At 40.9% G+C, this 23,405-nt stretch overlaps 2 protein-coding genes and 1 long non-coding RNA gene across 12 annotated transcripts in view; 1 reads left to right on the top strand and 2 right to left on the bottom strand.

Moving 5' to 3' along the window:
* The window catches only part of LOC145505423 (uncharacterized), a 122,080-nt gene that overhangs the window by 26,776 nt on the left and 71,899 nt on the right, over positions 1 to 23,405 (bottom strand). For 8 of the 10 annotated variants that reach the window (XM_081487485.1, XM_081487501.1, XM_081487454.1 and 5 more), the window contains one exon: positions 12,807 to 13,129. The exons of 1 other annotated variant lie outside the window; for it this stretch is intronic. Coding sequence is in view for 1 of the 9 variants with exons in the window: in XM_081487443.1 (XP_081343569.1) it covers positions 12,995 to 13,129 (135 nt within the window). In the remaining 8 variants the exon portion in view is untranslated. Of the gene's footprint in view, positions 1 to 12,806; positions 13,130 to 19,028; positions 19,154 to 23,405 lie in introns of those variants that run through there. One more of the 10 variants, XM_081487495.1, reaches the window with a different exon arrangement.
* Positions 1 to 23,405, top strand: part of LOC145504830 (neurotrypsin-like) — a 74,946-nt gene that overhangs the window by 1,545 nt on the left and 49,996 nt on the right. The window contains 2 exon segments of the mRNA XM_081486163.1: positions 14,672 to 14,810; positions 22,430 to 22,608. Coding sequence (XP_081342289.1) covers positions 14,672 to 14,810; positions 22,430 to 22,608 — 318 coding nt within the window.
* LOC145505742 (uncharacterized) lies at positions 7,392 to 9,319 on the bottom strand. Its single transcript, XR_014053249.1, has 2 exons — positions 8,934 to 9,319; positions 7,392 to 8,308 (listed from the first exon to the last, which is right to left on the bottom strand). It is a non-coding gene; the product is annotated as an uncharacterized LOC145505742 (long non-coding RNA).

Genomic DNA, 23,405 nt, shown 5'->3' with positions numbered 1-23,405 from the left:
TGTTTCACATTAATTAATGTGAAAGATCACATTAGTAGATTTAATGTAAGTGAATCATCTGCCTTTGAACAGTGCTTTGTTTTGAGTTGGTGGCGTTTTGTTTACCATTAGGGCTTTTTTTTTTTTCTTTAATAGTTGTGGAAAAAAACCCTAAAGTTCTTCAAAGTTTAGATTTTCCTTAAAAAAAATTTTTGGCAGCTCTCCATCCAAGCTTTGTGGCAGGGGCTTTGTTAATTGTGATTCTGAGATATATTGTACTTTGTACCTTTTGGTGATTTGGAGGTTAAACTTTCACAGGGCCATTCTTTCCCTTCATAAAATTTTATTTATATGTACCTTCAGTTGCATTAGTGCTTTGAGTTAAAGGGAAGTGATAGGAAGGTTAAGATCCATTATCCTTCATCCTAGAGAATGAAGTCATCGCTACACTTGTTACACAGACAGAATGCCAATGTGGCTATAAAAAATTTGAGGTGATATCAGGCAGACAGCCCTAGTGCTGTTTCACTCTTTATTTGTAGTAAAAGCTCATGGTTAGCAAACACTGACACTTTTTTCATTTTTCTATTATTATATTTCATATTTCCTATTGTGTATACATATATATATAAATAAGTGGAATTCAAAGTTAAAACACTGTAGTGATCTATTGTTCTCTGTTTAACACATAATTTTTTAAATTTTACATTCGGAATGAGGAGAATAGCTTGGCGGTTCATTCTCCCCACCCTCTTGTGTTGAAAAGAAAATTAAACCTAACATCAGTACAGACTCTTTGGGATAGATACCTTTATGCTGATAGCTAATTCTCACTAGACAAAACTCTAAGCACTGCATAATAGTGTGTACTTCCTGAAATAAAGTGCCTGACTGAACACAAGAGAAGCAAAAGAAACCCCCCAAGATGGGAGATAAATACACTCCCTCCCCACCCCACCCCCCAAAAAAGAAACAGGAAAACAGTCTGCTGGCTCTGTAATGATTTAATTACTTTCCAGGCTGTCTGTCATTCACTCCTCACTTTCTGACGGGGCATAGTCATGCCTTAAAATGACTGACATGTTCTGAAACTATGGCTGTCCTGGTTCTACATTCGGTTAGGAGTGTAAACAAAGCTATCATGGTGTGGTGAAAAGAATATGGAATTGTGCTCTGGAGAGCACTGGTGTCCACTTTGGCTCAGCCAGTAGCTATACAGTGTTGAGTAGGACTCTTAACCCCCAAGCTTTGATTTCCTTATCTGGAAGAAGGCAGTTTGGGGATAGATGTATTCAAAGGACTTTCCTAGCACTGAGCACGTACCAGAACAGCCCAGCCTGATAGTTAACAGGTAGGATTTATTGAGGATTCATTCTGTGTTGGATGCTGAGCTAAGCATTTTATATATTAGTTTTCTCATTTAATTCTTTTTTTTTTTTTTTTTTCTGAAATATCAGTTTTACTGTAACCCAGGAACTGATAAGGATTGTCTTACATGTTCTAGGTGGTCTCCCCATCTGGCACAGTGAGAAAACCCACTTTGTGTCTATACCATGTTTCTTTTCCTCACAGAATATTTAATTTAAAAATGCGAAGTCTTCATGGAATTGATTCTGTTGGTTCCTACCAAGAGGAAGTGTGGTCTTCCTTGAGGCCCTAGGTTTACATTTGACTCTAGAAGTAACCTAGAACTGGAGATATCAATGGGAGATGCTCCCATTTAGTGATTCCATCATCCTCTGCTGCTGCTGCTGCTGCTAAGTCTCTTCAGTCGTGTCCGACTCTGTGCGACCCCATAGACTGCAGCCCACCAGGCTCTGCCGTCCTTGGGATTCTCCAGGCAAGAATACTGGAGTGGGTTGCCATTTCCTTCTCCAGTGTCTCATTTAATTCTTATAGGAACATTATAAGATAGTGCACATTTCACTCCATAGCTCATTTTCCTCTTTAATTATATAAACGTGTAGAAAGTCTGTGTGCTCAATTGCTCAATTGTGTCCAACTCTTTTTGACCTCATGGACTGTAGCCTGCCAGGCTCCTCAGTCAGTGGGATTCTCCAGGCAAGAATACTGACTGGAGGTGGTTGCCATTTCCTCCTCCAGGGGATCTTCCCCACCCAGGGAACGAACTCGAACTCGAATTTCCTGTGTCCCCTGCATTGCTGGTGGATTCTTTACCACTGAGCCACCTGGGAAGCCTGTAGAAAAGCCTAATGATTCTATTTTTGTAGCTTAAAGACTAGTTTAAAAGGAAAGAGAAAGGAAGCTATGTTTGGCCCAATGCATGTGATTTCCAGTCTCTTATGGCTTGAAAATATCCAGGGTTTTCATTCTCTTTCTTTTTTAAACAAAAAATAGCTTGAACAAAAGGAAAGAAGATTAATTGTAACGGAATCCCTCCTTTGAAAAATGTACTGGAGGCTAGATTTTCATGTACCTGGCTGCGTGGAGACAAATGAGGAAGCTGGTGTCTCCAAGGTGGAAAGTTGATTGAAACCTAGTTGAAGGGGTGGCAGGGGGATCTCAGGTGAGTGGGGCAGGGCGTGGACACTCCAATGGCTCAAATGTCTCAGAACAAGGAAGATTATGCCTGGGCCCTGGGTGTGTGAAACTTGCAAATCAGTGATAAAAGAATCGTTGGGGGATTGGAATACCCTGAATCAGCCTGGAGAGTTAGTTCTTACAATAAGCATTAGAATCATGGCACGGGGGTGGTGGTTGGGGGGGCTTATTAAAATACAGATACCTGGGCTCTAGCCTTGAGACCCTGTTTAAGTAATCTCCGGAATCTGGCTGAGGAATGTGCATTTCTAATGAGCAGTCAAGGTCATTTGGAAACTGAAAACTCATTGCCACAGTCAGGGAAAACCAGGGGAGGGCATCAGAACCCACCTAAGCTGTGTAGCGGTGGGTGGTCACGTCAGCTGAATCTGCCATTCTGTGACTTAATCCTACTAGATTTAGGTGACACTAGTGGTAAAGAACCCTCCTGCCAATGCAGGAGACATAAGAGATGCAGGTTCAATCCCTGGGTTGGATCCCTGGGTCAGGATGCCCTTGGAGGAGGGCATGGCAACCCACTCCAGTATCCTTGCCTGGAGAATCCCATGGACAGCGGAGCCTGGCGGGCTACAGGCAGTAGGATCGCAAGGAGAAACAACTTAGCATGCATGCACATACGGCAGGCCTATGGTAACTTTTTGTGTGGTTTTAGAAAATGGTACCACACTTGTTATTTGACCAGTGTGGGGTAATACCAACTTAGCTCACCAGAATATGATTTATTAACTGAATGTGAGCCAGGTTAGTTTTGACATTTCTACAGGAAGAATTAACAGGTGACTGATGACCTCCAGGAATGTGCTCAGTCGCTCAGTTGGATCTGTCTCTCGGTGACCCCGTGGACTGTAGCCCACCAGGCTCCTCTGTCCATGGAATTTTTCAGGCCCGAATACTTGGAGCGGGTTGCCATTTCCGCCTCCAAGGAATCGTCTAGATCGAACCCCCATCTCTTGTGTCTTCTGCATTGGCCGCTGCTGCTGCCGAGTCGCTTCAATTGTGTCCGACTCTGTGCGATCCCATAGATGGCAGCCCACCAGGCTCCCCCATCCCTGGGACTCTCCGGGCAAGAACACTGGAGTGGGTTGCCATTTCCTTCTGCAGTGCTTGAAAGTCAGAGTCTTTACCACTGTGCTACCTGGGGAGCCCCAGTAATTTACGACTTCCTGACTGGAAAGGGAAATCCCTTCTCTAGTCTCAGGTTGGCCCCTCAGGTGGGGCAACTTGCTTGCACTGTGCTGGGAACTCCTCTTTGTTACAAGCAGCTGAGTGGAACTCAACCTTAAGTGACTGATAGGTAAAATAGATAGAAGAATCAATAGTGTTCTAATAACTGAGATTTTACCAGAAAGAATGATTCATAGATCTGACTTTTTGTCATGTCCTGCTAATCTGTTCACCCAAATCTGATTCAAATAGAGATAGTGGTCTTGTGGGATAAATGCTGCTGTTTACAGGCAGTATTCTTTGAAGTCCATCTGGTGTTTGAAGTGAAGGTTAATTAAAAAGTTGGCTGAAAGCTGTCCCTTTTTAAATTTTTTTAATGCTGCATCTTGATTCTATGTAGCAGATGCTAAAATCATTTATTAGCAACAACAGATTTGATACATTTCCTGGCTGGATTTTAGATATTGAGCTCAATCTCCTTTTCAGGCTAAGGCAGATATAAAATACTTTTGATTTGGAGGCATTATCAGACTCTTCAGTAATGTGAAAAAAATTTTAAGAAGAAAATTAGATGTTCAGTTACTATTGCCTTTTATGAGTGATTATCCTGGACACACACTGTACACAGACACACATACACACACTCTCTTACTGCATATATATTTATTAAATATATATATTTATTCATATATAAATATGGATATATTTATGAAGCATATATACTCATATATTTATATTTATGCAGTGTGTGTGTGTGTGTGTGTGTGTGAAGGTAACCTTTGTAAAAGTAATTGGTTTTTTAACTGTGAAGGCAAACCTAAGTGCGCAGCAATAATGTATTATTCAGAGATCCCTTTATTTGATGTATACTGTGCAGGTCCTAAGGGCTTCCCAGGTGGCACTAATGGTAAAGAACCCACCTGCCAGTGCAGGAGACATAAGAGACGTGGGTTCAATCCCTGGGTCGGGAAGATCCTCTGAGGAGGGCATGGCAACCCACTCCAGTATTCTTGCCTGGAGAATCCCATGGATAGAGGAACATGGCAGGCTACAGTCCATAGGGTCTCAAAGAGTCAGTGTGTGGTGCAGCTCCTAAGTGATAATTGTGAAGATTGTCTATAGAAGATGGAAAAATGCTCATGATAAGGTTGAAGGGAAAAGATTGGAACAAAATGTATATATGTTTTTACTAACTGAAAATAAAGATGGCTGTGAAGTTTGGGAAGGAAAACAGGTGATGATTATGAACTTGGATATGAATGTGGCTTGGATCAGTTCACGCAATTTTGATGGCAAAGAATAGAAAACCTAATTCAAAATGACTGAATAAATAAGGAGGTTTGTTGTTCATATTACAAGAAGTCGGGCTCCAACATAGTACATCTCTATCTCTCTGCTACTCTCTTGATTCTATTATTTTCAAAGTGTGGTTTTATCCTTAGACTAATGGTTATTCCAGATTTCATATTGAGATAGAATAACTTGAAGAAGCAAGATAGGGTATCCTCTTTATGTATGTCCCATTGAAAGAGCAAGGAGACCTTCCCAGAACTTCTGCACAGATTCCCTCCTGTGTTTCATTGCTCAGACCTTCCTGGCACTCTCTGGGAAGGAAAATGCAGTTACCATGCTTTGCCTGTATTAGTCAGGATTGACCTCTGAACACGTGGGGCCTCGCCTGGCAGGGAGAAGCAGGTAGTTATTCAAGAGAACCAACAGAGTCTGTCAAAAAATGTGACTGAGGTTTGTCCTCTTGGGCTGCACACCACAAACTTGCAAGCCCTGGTGCCTGCCCAGCCTCCTACGTCCATGGTTTAATGGATGCGGGGGCCTTACATGTCTGCAGCCAGCTCCTGAAGCAGCATCTCACCAGGTGTGGCAGGTGGTGAGCAGGACATGGCAGTAGTCTTTGCTGTGTGTGTGTGTGTGTGTGTGTGTGTGTGTGTGTGTGTGTGTGTGTAGGGGGTGTGAGGTAGGAGGAATAGAGGTGAGAGCTGGGGCTGGGAGGTGGAGAGGGAGGTTACCAGTTATAGAGGAAATTGACTTGTCAGGTTGGCTCACTGGTTACCAGGGAAACCAGCAGAGGAGCACACCTCTCACCACCCCTTTGATAAGCTGTCATAGTGGAGATGCTCTGTTCTAAGAATTCACACAGTCCCTAGCTGGAGTTGGGGCAGGTATGTAGGAGTTGACTGATTAGGCTCTATGATTAAGAGGGAAGGTCAGTCACATGAGTAGGGTGTAACGCAGGGACTGATGGAACAGAGGGATGTACTGAGAGCAAGGGGACGGCCATCTGGGATGGCCTGACCATACAATCCTTATACAGGTATCCCCCACTTTTTGAAAGTTTGCTTTATGCCGCTTCACTTTTAAGAAAGACCTACATCAGTACTTGTTTTCGCTAACCAAAGGAAATCCAATTTTCACTTTTATGAAAAATGGTGAGAATTTACAAGTGCTCTCAGTGTTTGTTTTGCTGGGGGCCGTTATAAACTCAGGGCGATAGCGGAGGACAGAGGAGCCTGGCCTGCTGCAGTCCCTGTTGTAGCAGAGCTGAACACGACTTAGCAACTGAACATTATAGCGGCGGCGCACACCCCCCTCAGCAGCGAGAGTGCTGCCCCCAAGCGCCTTCTCCAGGAACTGCACTCAGTATATCAGCATCCGGCTGCCGCCAGTCTTTGAGCTGTGTCTGGGAGCATCTGCACTTTTCCTGTTTATTTTGTGCATTTCTTAGCAAGATGTTTCCTAAGATTAGTTGCTTCTTTTTTGTTTGTTGTTGTTGTAAGGTGTAGGTGTTGTTTTTTGACAAGTTGTGTCTGACTCTTGCAGCCCCATGGACTGTAGCCCGCTAGGCTCCTCTGTCCATGGAATTTTCCAGGCAAGAATACTGAAGTAGGTTGCCATTTCCTTCTCCAGGGGCTCATCCCGACCCAGGGATCGAACCCGTGCCTCCTGCATTGGCAGGCGAATTCTTCACTGCTTAGCCACCAGAGAAGCCCAGGAACAGAACTTACAAAGATGAATAAGAAATCACCTAAGTCCTCTGGTTAAGGATGCCCACTCTCTGGTTGAAATGTCAAAATAATACTAGGCATTTTTTATTACCTTTCCTGTGATATGTACGCTGGGAGACAGATAAACTTACTATTAAGTGTAGTTTAATTTCATCACTTAGAGTTGTACAATAAAATGTTAATACCCACACTATGTGTTTATGTGTGGACTTAGCTACTGAACAGTATAAACACAATTTGTAAAATTTTCTGCTAAAGTTATTTAAATGCATATATTGTCTTATTCTTTTGCATTATATTGTATAATGTTTTAAATGCATGAATAATTGGTGGTGGTGGTGTTCAGTCACTCAGTCGTATCCGGCTCTTTGCGACCCCCTGGACTGCAGCACTCCAGGCTTCCCTGTCCCTCACCATCTCCCGGATGGGCTTATAGATTTATGTAAGCCCAATGTAAATGGGTAGAATTGCTTATTCAAAAGATATGCTTTCATTTTGAACCTGACAAGTTCATATTTTTCTCAGTATGAAAGGTATCTACATAAATAATAAATGAACAATTAATATGAATTATAGATGAGGACTAATGGGGGTGAGTATAGTTCAGTTGGATATTTAAGGGGATGCTTCCTATGTTAAAAGATGATTTCATTTTGACATGGCATGATTTGAGTAAAATCTATTATTTCACAATGCTAAAGTGATTTCAGTTATGGGTAAGTGTAATCATTGACAAAATAGAATTCAGTTCAGTTCAGTCGCTCAGTCGTGTCCGACTCTTTGCGACCCCATGAATCGCAGCACGCCAGGCCTCTCTGTCCATCACCAACTCCTGGAGTTTACCCAAACCCATGTCCATCGAGTCAGTGATGCCATCCAACCATCTCATCCTCTGTTGTCCCCTTCTCCTCCCGCCCCCAATCCTTCCCAGCATTAGGGTCTTTTCCAGTGAGTCAACTCTTCGCATGAGGTGGCCAAAGTATTGGAGTTTCAGCTTCAACATCAGTCCTTCCAATGAACACCCAGGATTGATCTCCTTTAGGATGGAGTGATTAGATCTCCTTGCAGTCCAAGGGACTCTCAAGAGTCTTCTCCAACACCACAGTTCAAAAGCATCAGTTCTTTGGCGCTCAGCTTTCTTCACCATCCAACTCTCACATCCATACATGACCACTGGAAAAACCATAGCCTTGACTAGACGGACCTTTGTTGGCAAAGTAATGTCTCTGCTCTTAAATATGCTATCAAGGTTGGCCATAACCTTCCTTCCAAGGAGTAAGCGTCTTTTAATTTCATGGCTGCAATCACCATCAGCAGTGATTTTGGAGCCCAAAAAAATAAAGTCTGACACTGTTTCCACTGTTTCCCCAATCTATTTGCCATGAAGTGATGGAACCAGATGCCATGATCTTAGTTTTCTGAACATTGAGCTTTAAGCCAACTTTTTCACTCTCCTCTTTCACTTTCATCAAGAGGCTCTTTAGTTCTTCTTCCCTTTCTGCCATAAGGGTGGTGTCATCTACATATCTGAGGTTATTGATATTCTCCCGGCAAAATAGAATACCTGAATACTATCAAATAAGCTGTAGGAAAAAAAACAAAACATAAAAATTAATGTAGCCTCCCCAACTGTACTTGAAAAATTCAACTAACTAATTCTCTATTCAGTTGTTTTTAGGCAATGTGATTATTTGGTGTATGTTTTATAATTAAGACAGAAAATGATCACTTAATATATTTTTCCAATTTTGCCTTTAGTAGAAGGCATAAGATTATATTTAATTCATTGTCAAATATGTGTACTAAATTGTCCAATATGTAATGGACTTTTGTTCTGTTTTTTTAATAGTTCATAAACTGAAATTTCTACATCACTTTCAGCTTTAAGTATACTTTTTGTCAAAGATCTGAATAATAGCTTGATGTCACCAGCATGAATTTCTGGTTCCACCAGAACAATAGAGCTGACTAAAATTAAGTATTTTGTGCCTCTGTGAAGTTCAGTAATGGATGAGAAAGGATTTGGGTGATAACATTAATTTTCTATTCCTCATTTATCAAACTGTGATTTTTACAAGATTTCAGAAATATTTATTTTTAATTCTGTTCAGAATACTGGGATGGATCTTTGTTTTTGCTGTTTTTTCTGTCACATGAGTGAGTGCTATTGTATAAGTATATTTTAAGGAGTTAACTAAATAGGCATACCTTTTCATTTCACTAATTTTGAAATGAGCTGGATTTAGAGAACAAAGATAACTGACATGTTTGGTTCCTTTCCTGATATTTCTTTTAGGTCTTCTTGAAGTATGGATGGTTTTGCCAGCTGTCCATGGAGAGATAATACCAGAATGGGTCTATTAGTTTGCTAGAGCTGCTGTAATGAGTACACAGACTGAGTGGCTTAAATAAAGAAACTTGCTATTTCACAGTTCTGGGGACTGGAAGTCCAAGATCAGTGTCAGCAGAGCCATACTTCCTCTCAAGACAGTAGGAAAGGATCTGGTCCAGGGCTCTCTCCTAGCTTCTGATAGTTCCTTGGCTTGTGGAAATGTAACTGCAACCTCCGGATGGCATTCTCCCTATGGGTGTCTGTCCAAATCTCTCCTTTTTATGAGATCATAGTCATACTGGATTGGAGCCCACCCTAATGATCTCATTTATCTTGATCCTCTGCAAAGACCCTATTTCCAAATAAATTCACACATTCATAGGCACCGGAGGTCAATGCTTAAGCATATTTTGGGGGGAAAAGAATTCAGCCCATCACCATCTTTCAACGATAACCCTGTATGCGAGACAGAATAAGAGACACAGATGCATAGAACAATTTTATGGACTCTGAGGGAGAAGGTGAGGGTGGGACGTTCTGGGAGAATAGCATTGAAACATGTATATTATCATATGTGAAACAGAACACCATTCCATGTTCGATGCATGAGACAAGGGCTCGGGGCCGGGGCAATGGGATGACCCGGAGGGATGGGATGGGGAGGGAGGTGGGTGGGGGGTCCAGGAGGGGGAACACATGTGAACCCATGGCTGATTCATGTCAATGTATGGCAAGGACTATTACAATATTGTAAAGTAATTGGCCCCCAACTAAAATAAATAAATTTATTAAAAAAAAAAAAAAAAAAGAATTCAGCCCACTGCAATAGCCTTGAGAACCGATGAAACTTGTGAAGAGAATTTTAATCTAGTTAACTCTCTTTCTCTAGATTACCTTGTATTGAGTGAGACTGATAACATGGCAGAAGAGAACCCCTCTGGAATGTCTCTTTGTTTTAGGAATCCCTATTTTTTTTTTTTTTTTTGTAGCTAAGTTATCCATAAAGCAAATTTCTGTAACAAAAATCTTTTATGTTCCTTTTCCTTTATAAAAACTGGAGATGTGTTTACATAATAAAAAATAGTAGTAAACTAAAATGACAGTGATTTCAACATCTTTTAAAAATGTACTCATTTTTAATTGGAGGATAATTGCTTTACAATATTGTGTTGGTTTCTGCCATATGTCAACATGAATCAGCCAGAGGTATATGTATGTCCCCTTCTTTTTGAACCTCCTTCCCACCTCCCACTCCATCCTACCCCAAGTTCAACATTTTTGGCAGAGAATTAAGGTAGTAGAATTCTGACCATTGTTGTGTATTGGCACATTTTGCCTTTAAGTAGTTGTTTATACCAACAGGCTGGTACGACTGACAGTTTTCTTTGTTTTTTTGCAATAATTCTTTTCATGAACTCTAGGGGCTCCTCTCCATGACATGCCATCATGCATAGCTTTATAGTTCCAGACTTTTTTCTATTACTGGTTTAGTCTGTAAATTAGTAATGACTACTATAGTTGATCTAAAACCTCTGTCTGAGACTTCAAATTTTAGATTATTGTTATTAACACTTTTTAAAAAATAGGAATATTTAGAATAGAATATTTTTCCATCAAATTGGCACATGAGAGACTTTAAGACCATGCAACCCTGGATTCACTGAGGTGTTGCTGAGAGACATGAGCTGAGACTACGAGGAACATCGCAAAGTGCTGGGCAGAAGCAGGAAAGTATGAACCAAGGAAGACAGATCAATTTTTGGTAATAAGAGGCTGTGACAACAGAGCAATATTTACCAAAGAATCTGGTCTAGAATTTGTCTGAAGAATTTTATTGTTAGTAAGATAGTAATAAAAATGAGTTTACCAGGCTCTGGCCTTTGTGGATTGCTTTATTGTTTTATCCTCTCTCTCTCTGGTTTTTTTTTTTTTATTTCCTCTTGTAATTGCGTATCTATAAATTTGTGCAAATGTATAGTCCTAGAAATTTGTACAGTCCTAGAAATTTGTACAGCCCATGGGACAAATCAGCCTCCACTGGAGGATTAGCCTCAAATATAGATCACCAGAAAGCCACTTCTCTTGTGTTCTGTAGTATAGAGAAACTCTTAAGACTGTCTTATGGATCTGCCTGCCTAGTGTATCCCCATGTAATGTTTGGTAGATTTGTTGTAGTATTTCACCATCCTGGTGAATGCCAACATGGCAGAATGCATAAAGTGGTACCTGAACTATTGAAAAGTGCTTATTGCATCCCAAGTCTTTGCTCAGGTTTGGAGGCAAGGGACTGGTAGCAAGGGAGGGAATCTGGGAGGCAGTTTGTCATGGCTCTGCAACTGCTCAGTTGGTTGGCTCCATAGCTTCCTCATCCATAAATTAAGGGAAACCAATTACAGTTCTACCGTCTTAAGCATTCTAAGAGAGCTAAGTGAAGCAAGAACGAAGTAAAACCAAAACCAAACAAAAACTACCTCCTGTCTCAAATGTATGTAGTATGAATTGTGTGTTCATGCTTTTCTTATCTTAGGCATATTATCGTGCTGATATTTTTTTTTAAAAGTTCTTTCAAAAAATTATTAGAAGTGTAAACCTCATAGAATTACATACCAGTAAGAAATACTCACTGAGTTCAAGGTAGATGATTACTCAGATATTTTGGAAATTTTTATGGCGTAAGGAAAGGATAAACTATGTGGAGGGGCACTGCTAGGCAGGTGTGTGTTTTGGGGATGTTGGTGTTGAGAATGGATTCTTCCAGAGAATTCGCTAGTCATTGACATGCAAACTGCCTTTCCAGAATTGCAAATATTTGTATCCATTTGTTAAAGGAAAATTGGATGAGCACTCCACATTTCTTGCCATATAACAAATACAGATAAACAAATCCAGGTTTTCACAGCATGTTTGGTGCATGTGAGAAATGATGGTAGAACTGATAATTGACCTGGAAATTATTCCCAGTGCTATCATTTTTGTTATAATGATGTTATGGTAACAGTTACACATTATGCAGAGTTTTCTCCTCCTCATTTGTAGATAGGTGCCTTAATCATTTAGATAATATGCCTGCATCATTTCTTCTTTGAAAGCTTTTTAGTGATTTGGGCAATATTTTACATTTTATTGTGATTATTTAACATGCATGAGTAGAGTTCCAGTTTGTTTTCATTACTAGAACTTCTGTCCAACCCTTTGACATGAAGAATTTGATGGCGGTGGTATTTGTGGTGGTGGAGAATTAATAAACAGATAATAGATTAAACGGTTTCTCTGGTGGCTCAGCTGGTAAAGAATCCGCCTGCAATGTGGGAGACCTGAGTTCGCTCCCTGGGTTGAGATGATCCCCCTGGAGAAGGAGACGGCTACCCACTCCAGTATTCTGGCCTGGATAATTCCATGGACTGTATAGTCATGGGGCCACAAAGAGTTGGACACGACTGAGTGACTTTCACTTTCGGATTAAACATCATTTCAAATAACATGTGTTTGAGGTGAACAAATGAATTCTTTGATTTGAAAAAAATCAAAAGACATTTTTACTGTGCATGATATTAGTATTATGTGGGTCTCTATAGAAGACATTTTGTGATTATAAGAAATCATTAAAGTTCAGTTAAACTCTTTGGACATATTTCTTTAAAAATATTCTACAGCTCACACTTTTTGTTGTAGAAAGGGGGACCTCTTCTAAGGCCCAAGAGTAGGCTCTTGTCTGACAGTGAGAAAGGAATTATCTGAGGAGGCACATGTGCTGACAAAGCAAGAGATTTTATTGGTAAAGGGGCGCCTGGGTGGAGAGCAGTACTGTAAGGAAACCCAGGAGAACTGCTCTGCCCCATGGCTCACAGTCTTGGGACCTATGGTGATGAGATTAGTTTCCGGGTTGTCTCTGGCCAGTCATTCTGACTCAGGTCCTTCCTGTTGGTCCAGGCATTGCTCAGTCAAGATGGATTCCAGCGAGGAGGATTCTGGGAAGTTGGTAGGACATAGGGATTGGTGTCTCCTTTGGAGCTTTCCCAAATTCTTCTGGTTGGTGGTGGCTTGTTAGTTTCATGTTCTTTACCAGGACCTCCTGTCATAAAATAAATCATGAGATGGTTACTGTGGTGCCTGGCCAGGGTGAGCGGTTTCAGTTGGTGTTTCCCCCTAACATTTTCACTGAGCTAGACAGGGCTTCCTCTTGCTTGGTCTGAATTAAAGAAAGTTAGAATATATATGAATCAGTTTTAGATTATCTGCCATATGAATGATGCACGCTCACGTTCTCTCCTGAGTAATCAGGATTTGGCAGTGCAACTTTGTCTCCATTTGTTCTTGCCTCTTGTTTAAATTAAATGACACTTTGTATTTATCATGAGAGATAGGATATGTGTTTCTTAAATAGTTATATTTTTAAAGGATGATTGGGTGGAAAATAATAGTGATAGATGACTAGGCTAATGCAAATGAAATGAATGGATGATTTAGAATCTATTATTTTTGAAAAATAATTATAAAGCCATAGATTACTTTGAAATATGTAAAATGTGCCAGAAATTTTTAATAAAATTTAATTTCTTAACTTCTTTTACCTATGAAACAAAGGTCATCTTAAGTGACTTTTCACAGACTTTTATGAAATTTTTAAGTTGTCTGAGTTTGATTCTACCTCTGCACATGTCTCAACTGCAGCCTCAGGACCGACTCTAAGAATAAATGCCCGTGAGAAGAGAAATGTAGTCCTTTGATGCACACTTAAAAAAAACTTGAAATATATTTGATATACGCTATTATGTTGGTTTCAGATGTACTGCATAGTGATTGCAATTTGCATATGTTATGAAATAATCACCACAGTAAGCCTAGTAACCACTTTGATCCACAGTTAAGGGGTAAGACTTAAAATAGTATCTTCCCAGGGATGCTCTAATTTAAATTTTGACTCTTTTAAGACTGAGAAGAATGACTCAAATTATGGACTGTGGAGCAGCTCAGTGGGGATGATATGTAAAGAGAAGTGAAGTTCAAGGGCCATTCAGTTACACCACACCAGTCTCCCTAGGGGCAGTTTCCCTAAGACTAACATTAGACAGTATTTCTGACACTTAACACCTTTCTGAAATTTTAGACATTGTCTTTAGACTTCTCACAACTACTGGAGAGGCTAAAAGGGGAAAAACATTTTATTCTTCTTTAGTGGAAGAACAGATAGAAGGAAGATACAACAGCCAATAACAGGTAACTTATAAACAGCATTGTATTTGTTTCTGTTTTTCTTTTTTTAAAATCTGTGATGTCTCGTGAAGATGGAAAGTGATACATAAGTGATAAGAACTTCCTATGTGATGTAATCAAACATGTGGGATGCAATATCTGCCATTAGTCACAGTCTTCCACTTTTTCCCTTTGGACTTCTGTTTGCCTGGATAAAGAAAGAAAGTATCCTTAGCATTGACATCAGGATGTTAATTTAAAAAAAAGAGCCTGCTAAATCCTCATTTAAAGAAAGAAGGACTTGCTGTGAACAGTGAAAGCCTGGCTCTCTCAGCATGTTACCCGAGGACTCGTTCAGTATGTTCAGTGTGTTCAAACGGTTATGTTCTATTCAAGGATCTGGGGATTCTTTTCCATTTAGGGTCAGTCCGGCTTCGTGGTGGCAAAAGCGCCTTTGAAGGCACAGTAGGAGTGTATGAGAATGGAGCCTGGGGCGTCGTTTGTAGCAGCCACTGGGACGACGCTGATGCTTCAGCTGTTTGTCACCAGCTGCAGCTGGGGTGAGTTTGTTCATCCTTGACCGAATCTGTCTGCTGATACCTGAAGGGAGTGCTGGCCCCCCGCTGTTACCTTGGAGAGGTTACCTCCTCCTTCTCCTTCTCTCACGTTCCTCACTCACTTCTCTCAGGAGACTTTTAAAGAAAGGGTCCCCAATGGAAGGAGTGAGTTCCTTTACATACAAATGCATTTCACTTGTTACTACCCCTGCTGACTAGGAAATGCCTGCCAGAGACGCTCAGAGGGCTCAAACAAACCAAGTGCACACCAGGACCCAGGGACCCCACAGAGACTGAGGCAGAACTATGTTTGAGCCTCACTTGTGGAGGTGAGGGTCAGCAGTGGCCTGCCGCTGGGGCAGGGGCTCTGGGTGTAGCAGACCTGGCTATGGCATAAGCCCTTTTGGAGGAGGTCGGCATTAACCCCACCATAGAGCTGCCAGAACTTACACAGGACTGGGAAATAGACTCTGGGAGGGCACAAACAGAACCTTGTGTGCACCAGGACCCAGGAGAAAGGAGCAGTGACCTCACAAGAGACTGACCCAGACTTGCCGGGGAGTGTCCAGGAGTCTCCAGCGGAGGCATGGGTCGGTGGTGGCCTGCTGCAGGGCTGGGGGCACTGAGTGTAGCAGTGCATGCACGGGACCTTTTGAAGGTCACCATTATCTTCATTACCTCCACGATAGTTTGGCCTCAGGTAAACAGCAAGGAGGGAACACAGCCCCGCCCATCAACAGAAAATTGGATTAAAGATTTACTGAGCATGGCCCCGCCCATCAGAACAAGACCCAGTTTCCCCCTCAGTCAGTCTCTCCCATCAGGAAGCTTCCATAACCTCTTGTCCTTCTCCATCAGAGGGCAGACAGACTGAAAACCACAATCACAGAAAACTAACCAATCTGATCACATGGACCACAGTCTTGTCTAATTCATTGAAACTATGAGTCATGCCGTGTAGGGCCACTCAAGACAGATAGGTCATGGTGGAGAGTTCTGACAAAACGTGGTCCACTGGAGAAGGGAGTGGCAAACCACTTCAGTATTTTTGCCTTGAGAACCCCATGAACAATATGAAAAGGCCAAAAATATGACACTGAAAGATGAACTCCCCAGGTGCTCAATATACTACTGGAGATCAGTGGGGAAATAACTCCAGAGAGAATGAAGAGATGGAGCCAAAGCAACAACACCACCCAGTTGTGGATGTGACTGGTGATGGAAGTAAAGTCTGATGCTGTAAAGAGCAATATTGCAAAGGAACCTGGAATGTTAGGTCCATGAATCAAGGCAAATTTTAAGTGTTCAAACAGGAGATGGCAAGAGTGAACGTCGACATTCTAGGAATCAGCGAACTAAAATGGACTGGAATGGGTGAATTTAACTCAGATGACCATTATATCTACTACTGTGGACAAGAATCCCTTAGAAGAAACGGAGTAGCCCTCATAGTCAACAAAAGAGTCCAAAATGCAGTACTTGGATGCAATCTCAAAAACGACAGAATGATCTCTGTTCATTTCCAAGGCAAACCATTCAATATCACAGTAATCCAAGTCTATGCCCTGACCAGTAATGCTGAAGAAGCTGAAGTTGAATGATTCTGTGAAGCCCTACAAGACCTTTTAGACCTAACACCCAAAGAAGATGTCCTTTTCATTATAGGGGACTGGAATGCAAAAGTAGGGAGTCGAGAAATACCTGGAGTAACAGGCAAATTTGACCTTGGAGTACAGAATGAAGCAGGCCAAAGGCTAATAGACTTGTGCCAAGAGAATGCACTGGTCATAGCAAACACCCTCTTCCAACAACATGAGAGAAGACTACACATGGACATCACCAGATGGTCAACACTGAAATCAGATTGATTATATTCTCTGCAGCCAAAGATGGAGAAGCTCTATACAGTCAGCAAAAACAAAACCGGCAGCTGACTATGGCTCAGACCATGAACTCCTTATTCAGAGTCAGACTTAAATTGAAGAAAGTAGGGAAAACCACTAGACCATTCAGGTATGACCTAAATCAAATCCTGTACGATTATACACTGGAAGTGAGAAATAGATTGAAGGGATTAGATCTGTAGACAGAGTGCCTGAAGAACTGTGGATGGAGGTTCGTGACATTGTACAGGAGGCAGTGATCAAGACCATCCACAAGGAAAAGAAATGTAAAAAGGCAAAATGGTTATCTGAGGAGGCCTTACAAGTAGCTGTGAATAGAAGAGAAGCAAAAGGCAAAGGAGAAAAGGAAAGATATACCCATTTGAATGCAGAGTTTCAAAGAATAGCAAGAGCGACAAGAAAGCCTTTCTCAGTGAACAGTGCAAAGAAATAAGGAGAACAATAGAATGGGAAAGCCTAGAGATCTCTTCAAAAAAATTAGAGATACCAAGGGAACATTTCATGCAAAGATGGGCTCAATAAAGGACATAAATGGTATGGATCTAACAGAAGCAGAAGATGTTAAGAAGACATGGCAAGAATACACTGAAGAACTATACAAAAAAGATCTTCATGACCCAGATAATCACGATGGTGTGATCACTCACCTAGAGCCAGACATCCTGGAATGCAAAGTCAAGTGGGCCTTAGGAAGCATCACTACGAACAAAGTTAGTGGAGGTGATGGAATTCCAGTTGAGCTATTTCAAATCCTGAAAGATGATGCTGTGAAATTGCTGCATTCAATATGCCAGCAAATTTGAAAATCTCAGCAGTGGCCACAAGACTGGAAAAGGTTAGTTTTTATTCCACTCCCAAAGAAAGGCAATGCCAACGAATGCTCAAAGTACCGCACAGTTGCACTCATCTCACATGCTAGTAAAGTAATGCTCAAAATTCTCCAAGCCGCGCTTCAACCGTGAACTTCCAGATGTTCAGGCTGGATTTAACAAAGGCAGCAGAACCAGAGATCAAATTGCCAACATCCATTGGATCATCGAAAAAGCAAGAGAGTTCCGGAAAAACATCTGCTTTATTGATTATGCCAAAGCCATTGACTGTGAGGATCACAATCAACTGTGGAAAACTCTGAAAGAGATGGAAATACCAGACCACCTGACCTGCCTCTTGAGAAACCTGTATGCAGATCAGGAAGCAACAGTTAGAACTGGACCTGGAACAACAGACTGGTTCCAAATATGGAAAGGCGTACATCAAGGCTGTATATTGTCACCTCTGCTTATATGCAGAGTACATCATGAGAAATGCTAGGCTGGATCACGCACAAGCTGGAATCAAGATTGCCGGGAGAAATATCAGTAACCTCAGATACGCAGATGACACGACCCTTATGGCAGAAAGTGAAGAACTAAAGAGCCTCTTAATGAAAGTGAAAGAGGAAAGCGAAAAAGCTGTTTTAAAACTCAACATTCAGAAAACTAAGATCATGGCATCTGGTCCCATCACTTCATGGCAAATAGATGGGGAAACAGTGGAAACAGTGGCTGACTTCATTTTTTCGGTCTCCAAAATCACTGCAGATGGCGACTGCAGCCATGAAATTAAAAGATGCTTCCTCTTTGGAAGAAAACTTATGACCAATATAGACAGCATGTTAAAAAGCAGAGACATTACTTTGCCAACAAAGGTCTGTCTCATCAAAGCTGTGGTTTTTCCAGTAGTCATGTATGGATGTAGAGTTGGATTCTAAAGAAAGCTGAATGCCAAAGAATTGATGCTTTTGAACTATGGTGTTGGAGAAGACTCTTAGGAGTCCCTTGGACTGCAAGGAGATCCAACCAGTCCTACCTAAAGAAAATCAGTCCTGAATATTCATTGGAAGGACTGATGCTGAAGCTGAAACTCCAGTACTTTGGCCACCTGATGTGAAGAACTGACTCATTTGAAAAGACTCTGATGCTGGGAAAGATTGAAGGCAGGAGGAGAAGGGGACAACAGAGGATGAGAAGGTTGGTTGGATGGCATCACCGACTCAATGGACATGAGTTTGAGTAAACTCTGGGAGTTGGCGATGCACAGGGAGGCCTGGCGTGCTGTGGTTCGTGGGTTCGCAAAGAGTTTGACAGAACTGAGCAACTGAACTGAACTGAATTGACTAGGAAATGGGCAGAAGCTAAATGGTCCAAAAATAAAAGCATCTTTTGGTCTTTGATCTAACAAATGGATTCTTCAGTGCCAGGAAACAAAGAATTGGGTCCTAAGAGTTTTATTTTCCCAGTAGCCTCTACAGCCTGTGGTTGCTGTCATTCGCTTTTACCTTGAGCCAGCCACAGATTCCCCTGTTGTATGTGTGTGTGTAGGAGGTGAAGTTCATTTGTAGTTTCATCCCATGCTGAGTAAGGTGTGATATCCTGGGACATAGGTTTCTGCACTGAGGAGATTCTGTAAGAGATGGCAATTTCCCTCAGCCCAGCAGCACCTGTCATCCTGAGAAGTTGCTGGCCGTTCCTACCACCCTCAGTTCCGTTCAGTTCAGTCACTCAGTCGTGTCCGACTCTTTGCTACTCCATGGACTGCAGCACACTAGGCCTCCCTATCCATCCCCAAATCCCGGAGTTACTCAAACTCATGTCCATTGAGTCAGTGATGCCATCCAACCATCTCATCCTCTCTCACCCTCTTCTCCTCATGCTTTCAGCCTGACCCTAGGCACTCTCCTTAAAATGGACTGGTGTACACTGACTCCCACCATGCCCAGTACCTTTATGCTTTGTCTCAAGGGGTTTCCCAGGAGCAGAAGTTTCCATTTTGGAATTAATGGGTTTTTTTTGTTGTTGTTATTGTTCTGCTTTTCTGTATCATTTATTTTTTCCAAGTATACATGCCCTATATTTTTCTTGACCTTTATGACCAAGGATCTTTAAAAAGCTTGGAAAATATCTTGTTATGAAAAAAATAAAGGTTAAAAGGCCTGAAAGAAAAGCTTTCTATTTGCAAATATTTTAGATTAATAATCAATGAGTGGTAATATCTAATGTGATGACACAAATGAAAAGGTTAGTCAAGTGCAGTCAAATCAGTAAGAATTTTAATTTGCCCGTTTCCTGTCTTCTCACTCGGAAGGTGGGAAATTAGTATTTAGTACAGGCGAACCTTGCAGGCTTAAGTTTTATTCAGACTTTTGATTCTATTAGAGTAGCAAATAGGGTTAATGTAATACTTAATTGATGCTTTCCAACTGTGGTGTTGGAGAATACTCTTGAGAGTCCCTTATACTCAAGGAGATCAAACCAGGCAATCCTAAAGGAAATCAACCCTGAATATTCATTGGAAGGACTGATGCTGAAGCTGAAGCTCCAGTACTTTGGCTACCTGATGTGAAGAGCTGACTGATTGGAAAAGACCCTGATTCTGGGAAAGATGGAAGGCAGAAGGAGAAGGGGATAATGAGATGGTTGGATGGCATCACCGACTCAATGGACATGAATTTGAGCAAGCTACTGGAGATGGTGAAGGAAAGGGAAGCCTGGTGTGCTGCAGTCCTTAAGGTCTCAAAGAATTGGACACGACTGAGCGACTGAACAACAACAACAATACTTAATTAGGCTTCCTTGGTGGCTTATCGGTAAAGAATCCACCTGCCAGTGCAAGAGATGCAAGTTCTATCTCTAGGTCAGGAAGAGCCCCTAGAGAAGGAAGTGGCAACCTGCTCCGGTTGTCTTGCTGGGAAATCCCATGGACAGAGGAACCTGGCGGGCTACAGTAAATGGGATTGCAAAGAGTCAGACACAACTTAGCAACTAAACAACGATTAGTTAAGTTAGTTAACTAAACGATTAGTTAAGTTCAGCTACAACTCACTAATTTTTTACAATGAGGGTTGAAATAAATCAGGATAAAAGCAAGAGGAGAGAGCCTACAAAGAGTTATGGTGTTAGCATGTTAATTACTGATTTTATCCCCAGTGGTTTGTTTGGCAAACAGTCCTTGGCTGGTTGGGCAAGTCACAAAGAATGTTGGCTTGATGCTTTTTCTTTGACAGCCTGAAGGTGTAACAATTTGTAGGTTGATGTCAGTGTCTTCCTTCATGGACCTTTCTACCTGTGCTTTTATTATCCCTGAAAAGCAGGGAAGAATGAAATTTTCTATGAGACTGACATAAGAAAACAAAAATGGTACAAATGAACTTATTTACAAAATAGAAATAGAATTACAGATGTAGAAAACAATCTTATGATTACTAAGGGGGGACAGTAGGGAGGGATAAATTGGGAGATTGGGATTGATATATACACACTACTATATATAAAATAAATAATTAATAAGTACCTATTTTATAGCACAGGGAACTCTACTCAGTGCTCTGTGATGACCTATATGGGAAAATAATCTAAAAAAGAATGGATATATGTATATGCATAGCTGATTCACTTTTTTGTACAGCAGAAAGAATGGATATGTGTATATGCATAACTGATTCACTTTTTTGTACAGCAGATACAACACTGTAAATCAACTATATGCCAATAAAATTTTCTAAAAAATTTTAAAACAAAACAAGCTCTGTAGCGGAGATGTGAATTACAGAGATCCTCTTGATTGATAAGGGACTTCCCTGGTGGCTCAGAGGTTAAAGCGTCTGCCTCCAATGCGGGAGACCTGGGTTCGATCCCTGGGTCGGGAAGATCCCCTGGAGAAGGAAATGGCAAACCACTCCAGTATTCTTGCCTGGAGAATCCCATGGACGAAGGAGCCTGGTAGGCTAGAGTCCACGGGGTCGCAAAGAGTCGGACACGACTGAGCGACTTCCCTCCCTTGATTGATAAAAGAATGTAAACTATCTTTATGCAAACATAAACTTCAGATAAGCTGATCTGATTCCTTCTGTCATCTCTTAGTAGTCCATTAATAAAAAAGAATTTCAAATAAGAGCAGAGCAACCTGGCTTTATTGCTGTCAAGACAGATTCATATTTTAGATACACCCCAAATATTTATTGTTGGGTTAATGGAAGCTGTAGCATGGAGACAGTTCTAGAGATCATCATGTTATTCAGATAAGCATTTAATCTTTTAAAAATTTAATTTAAGCTTTGTACATATTAGAGGTTAAAAGTATGTAGACTAGATGAGTTTTCTCAATTGATTTCAAAAGTTCATTAGCAAATACTATTATATATATATAAATTTTTTAAAAATGGGAATGGATTGCCTCTCTTGATATTACCTTGCTTAGATGTGGCAATAATAATTGTTTTGAAAATGACAGCCTAAAATATTGGAATAGGAAAGAATCTTCAAGCATCCAGACTTCTTTCATGTATCAGAAGGAAGGACTTAGAGACGTGTTAGAGTAATTTGCAGCTGAGTGCAGACTAGAATCCAAGTCCCACTAGATCACATGACAGACACACTTCTTCCATATAACCATCCAGACTCCTGTTTTATGTCTGTAGTATTTGCCCATTTTCTTCTAAAATCAGCTGTAGATAAAGGCACATGCCTAGCATTATTCAAGGTTAATTAGAAAGATTGCCATAGATAATCACCCTGTTCTGATCTAATATTTTGATTTCCTTGAAATTTACATAATCCATTATGTTTGTCTTTTTCTTCCACATCCACCTTTTTTGACTTTTTCAATTTTTTTAAAACCCTTGTGCTTTGATAAAAGTTAGCCTACATTTGATAAACCTAACCTTGAGCATTGTACTTCCAGAGGAAAAGGAGTCGCAAAACAAACCCCGTTTTCTGAACTGGGCCTTATTCCCGTTTATTGGAGCAATGTCCGTTGCAGAGGAGATGAAGAAAATATACTGCTTTGTGAAAAAGACATCTGGCAGGGCAGGGCATGTTCTGAGAAGATGGCAGCTGCTGACCTGTGTAGCTTTTCCCATGGTGAAAAAAAAAAATTTTTATTCCCTCGCTTTACTTTTATTCTGTTTTCAGCATTCCAGATGAAAAACATGTCTTAGTTGAATGTTTTCCTAAGCGTTGAAATACAGACCTGAGTCTGAATCATCATAGTCTATCAACAATCTAATTAGTCTTCAAAGGAATTCATGTAACAGTCGGATTTCCATTTGAACTCAGTTGTTTTTTTTTTTTAATTAAAAAATTTTTTGATTGCACCGAGTCTTGACTGCTGTGCACGGGCTCTCTCTAGTTGCAGTAAGTGGGGGCTACTCTCTAGTTGCAGTGCACGGGCTTCTCATTGATTGAGGTGGCTTTTCTTGCTGTGGAGCACAGGCTCTAGATCATGCAGGCTTTAGTAGATGTGATGCTTGCACCTAACTGCCCCCTAGCATGTGGGATCTTCCTAGACCAGGGTTTGAACTGGTGTCCCCTGCATTGCAAGGCAAACTCTTAACCACTGGATCGCCTGAGAAGCCCTGACCTCACTTCACATATTTTCTGTTTTAATATAATTTGTTTATAGGATTATTATATACTGTATATGAAACACTTATTTGGGTAATGAAAAATTGTGATGGAATCAAGTTAAAAGTCATCTTGAAACCAAATATAAAATACAGAAACTATAATAAAATGTTTTCACTTTATAAAATAGAATAGAATCATAGTTATTAGCATTATTCTTTGAAGATAGCACATTCCATAAAACAAATCGCTACCTTGGATAAGGGCTCCTATGCATGATGTCCTAGGCATTCAGTTCAGTTCAGTCGCTCAGT

Source organism: Giraffa tippelskirchi, chromosome 1 (assembly GCF_054371585.1).
Source record: "Giraffa tippelskirchi isolate mGirTip1 chromosome 1, T2T-mGirTip1v1.2.pri, whole genome shotgun sequence".
Lineage (NCBI taxonomy): Eukaryota > Metazoa > Chordata > Mammalia > Artiodactyla > Giraffidae > Giraffa > Giraffa tippelskirchi.
This window is presented reverse-complemented; position numbering and strand designations above follow the sequence as displayed.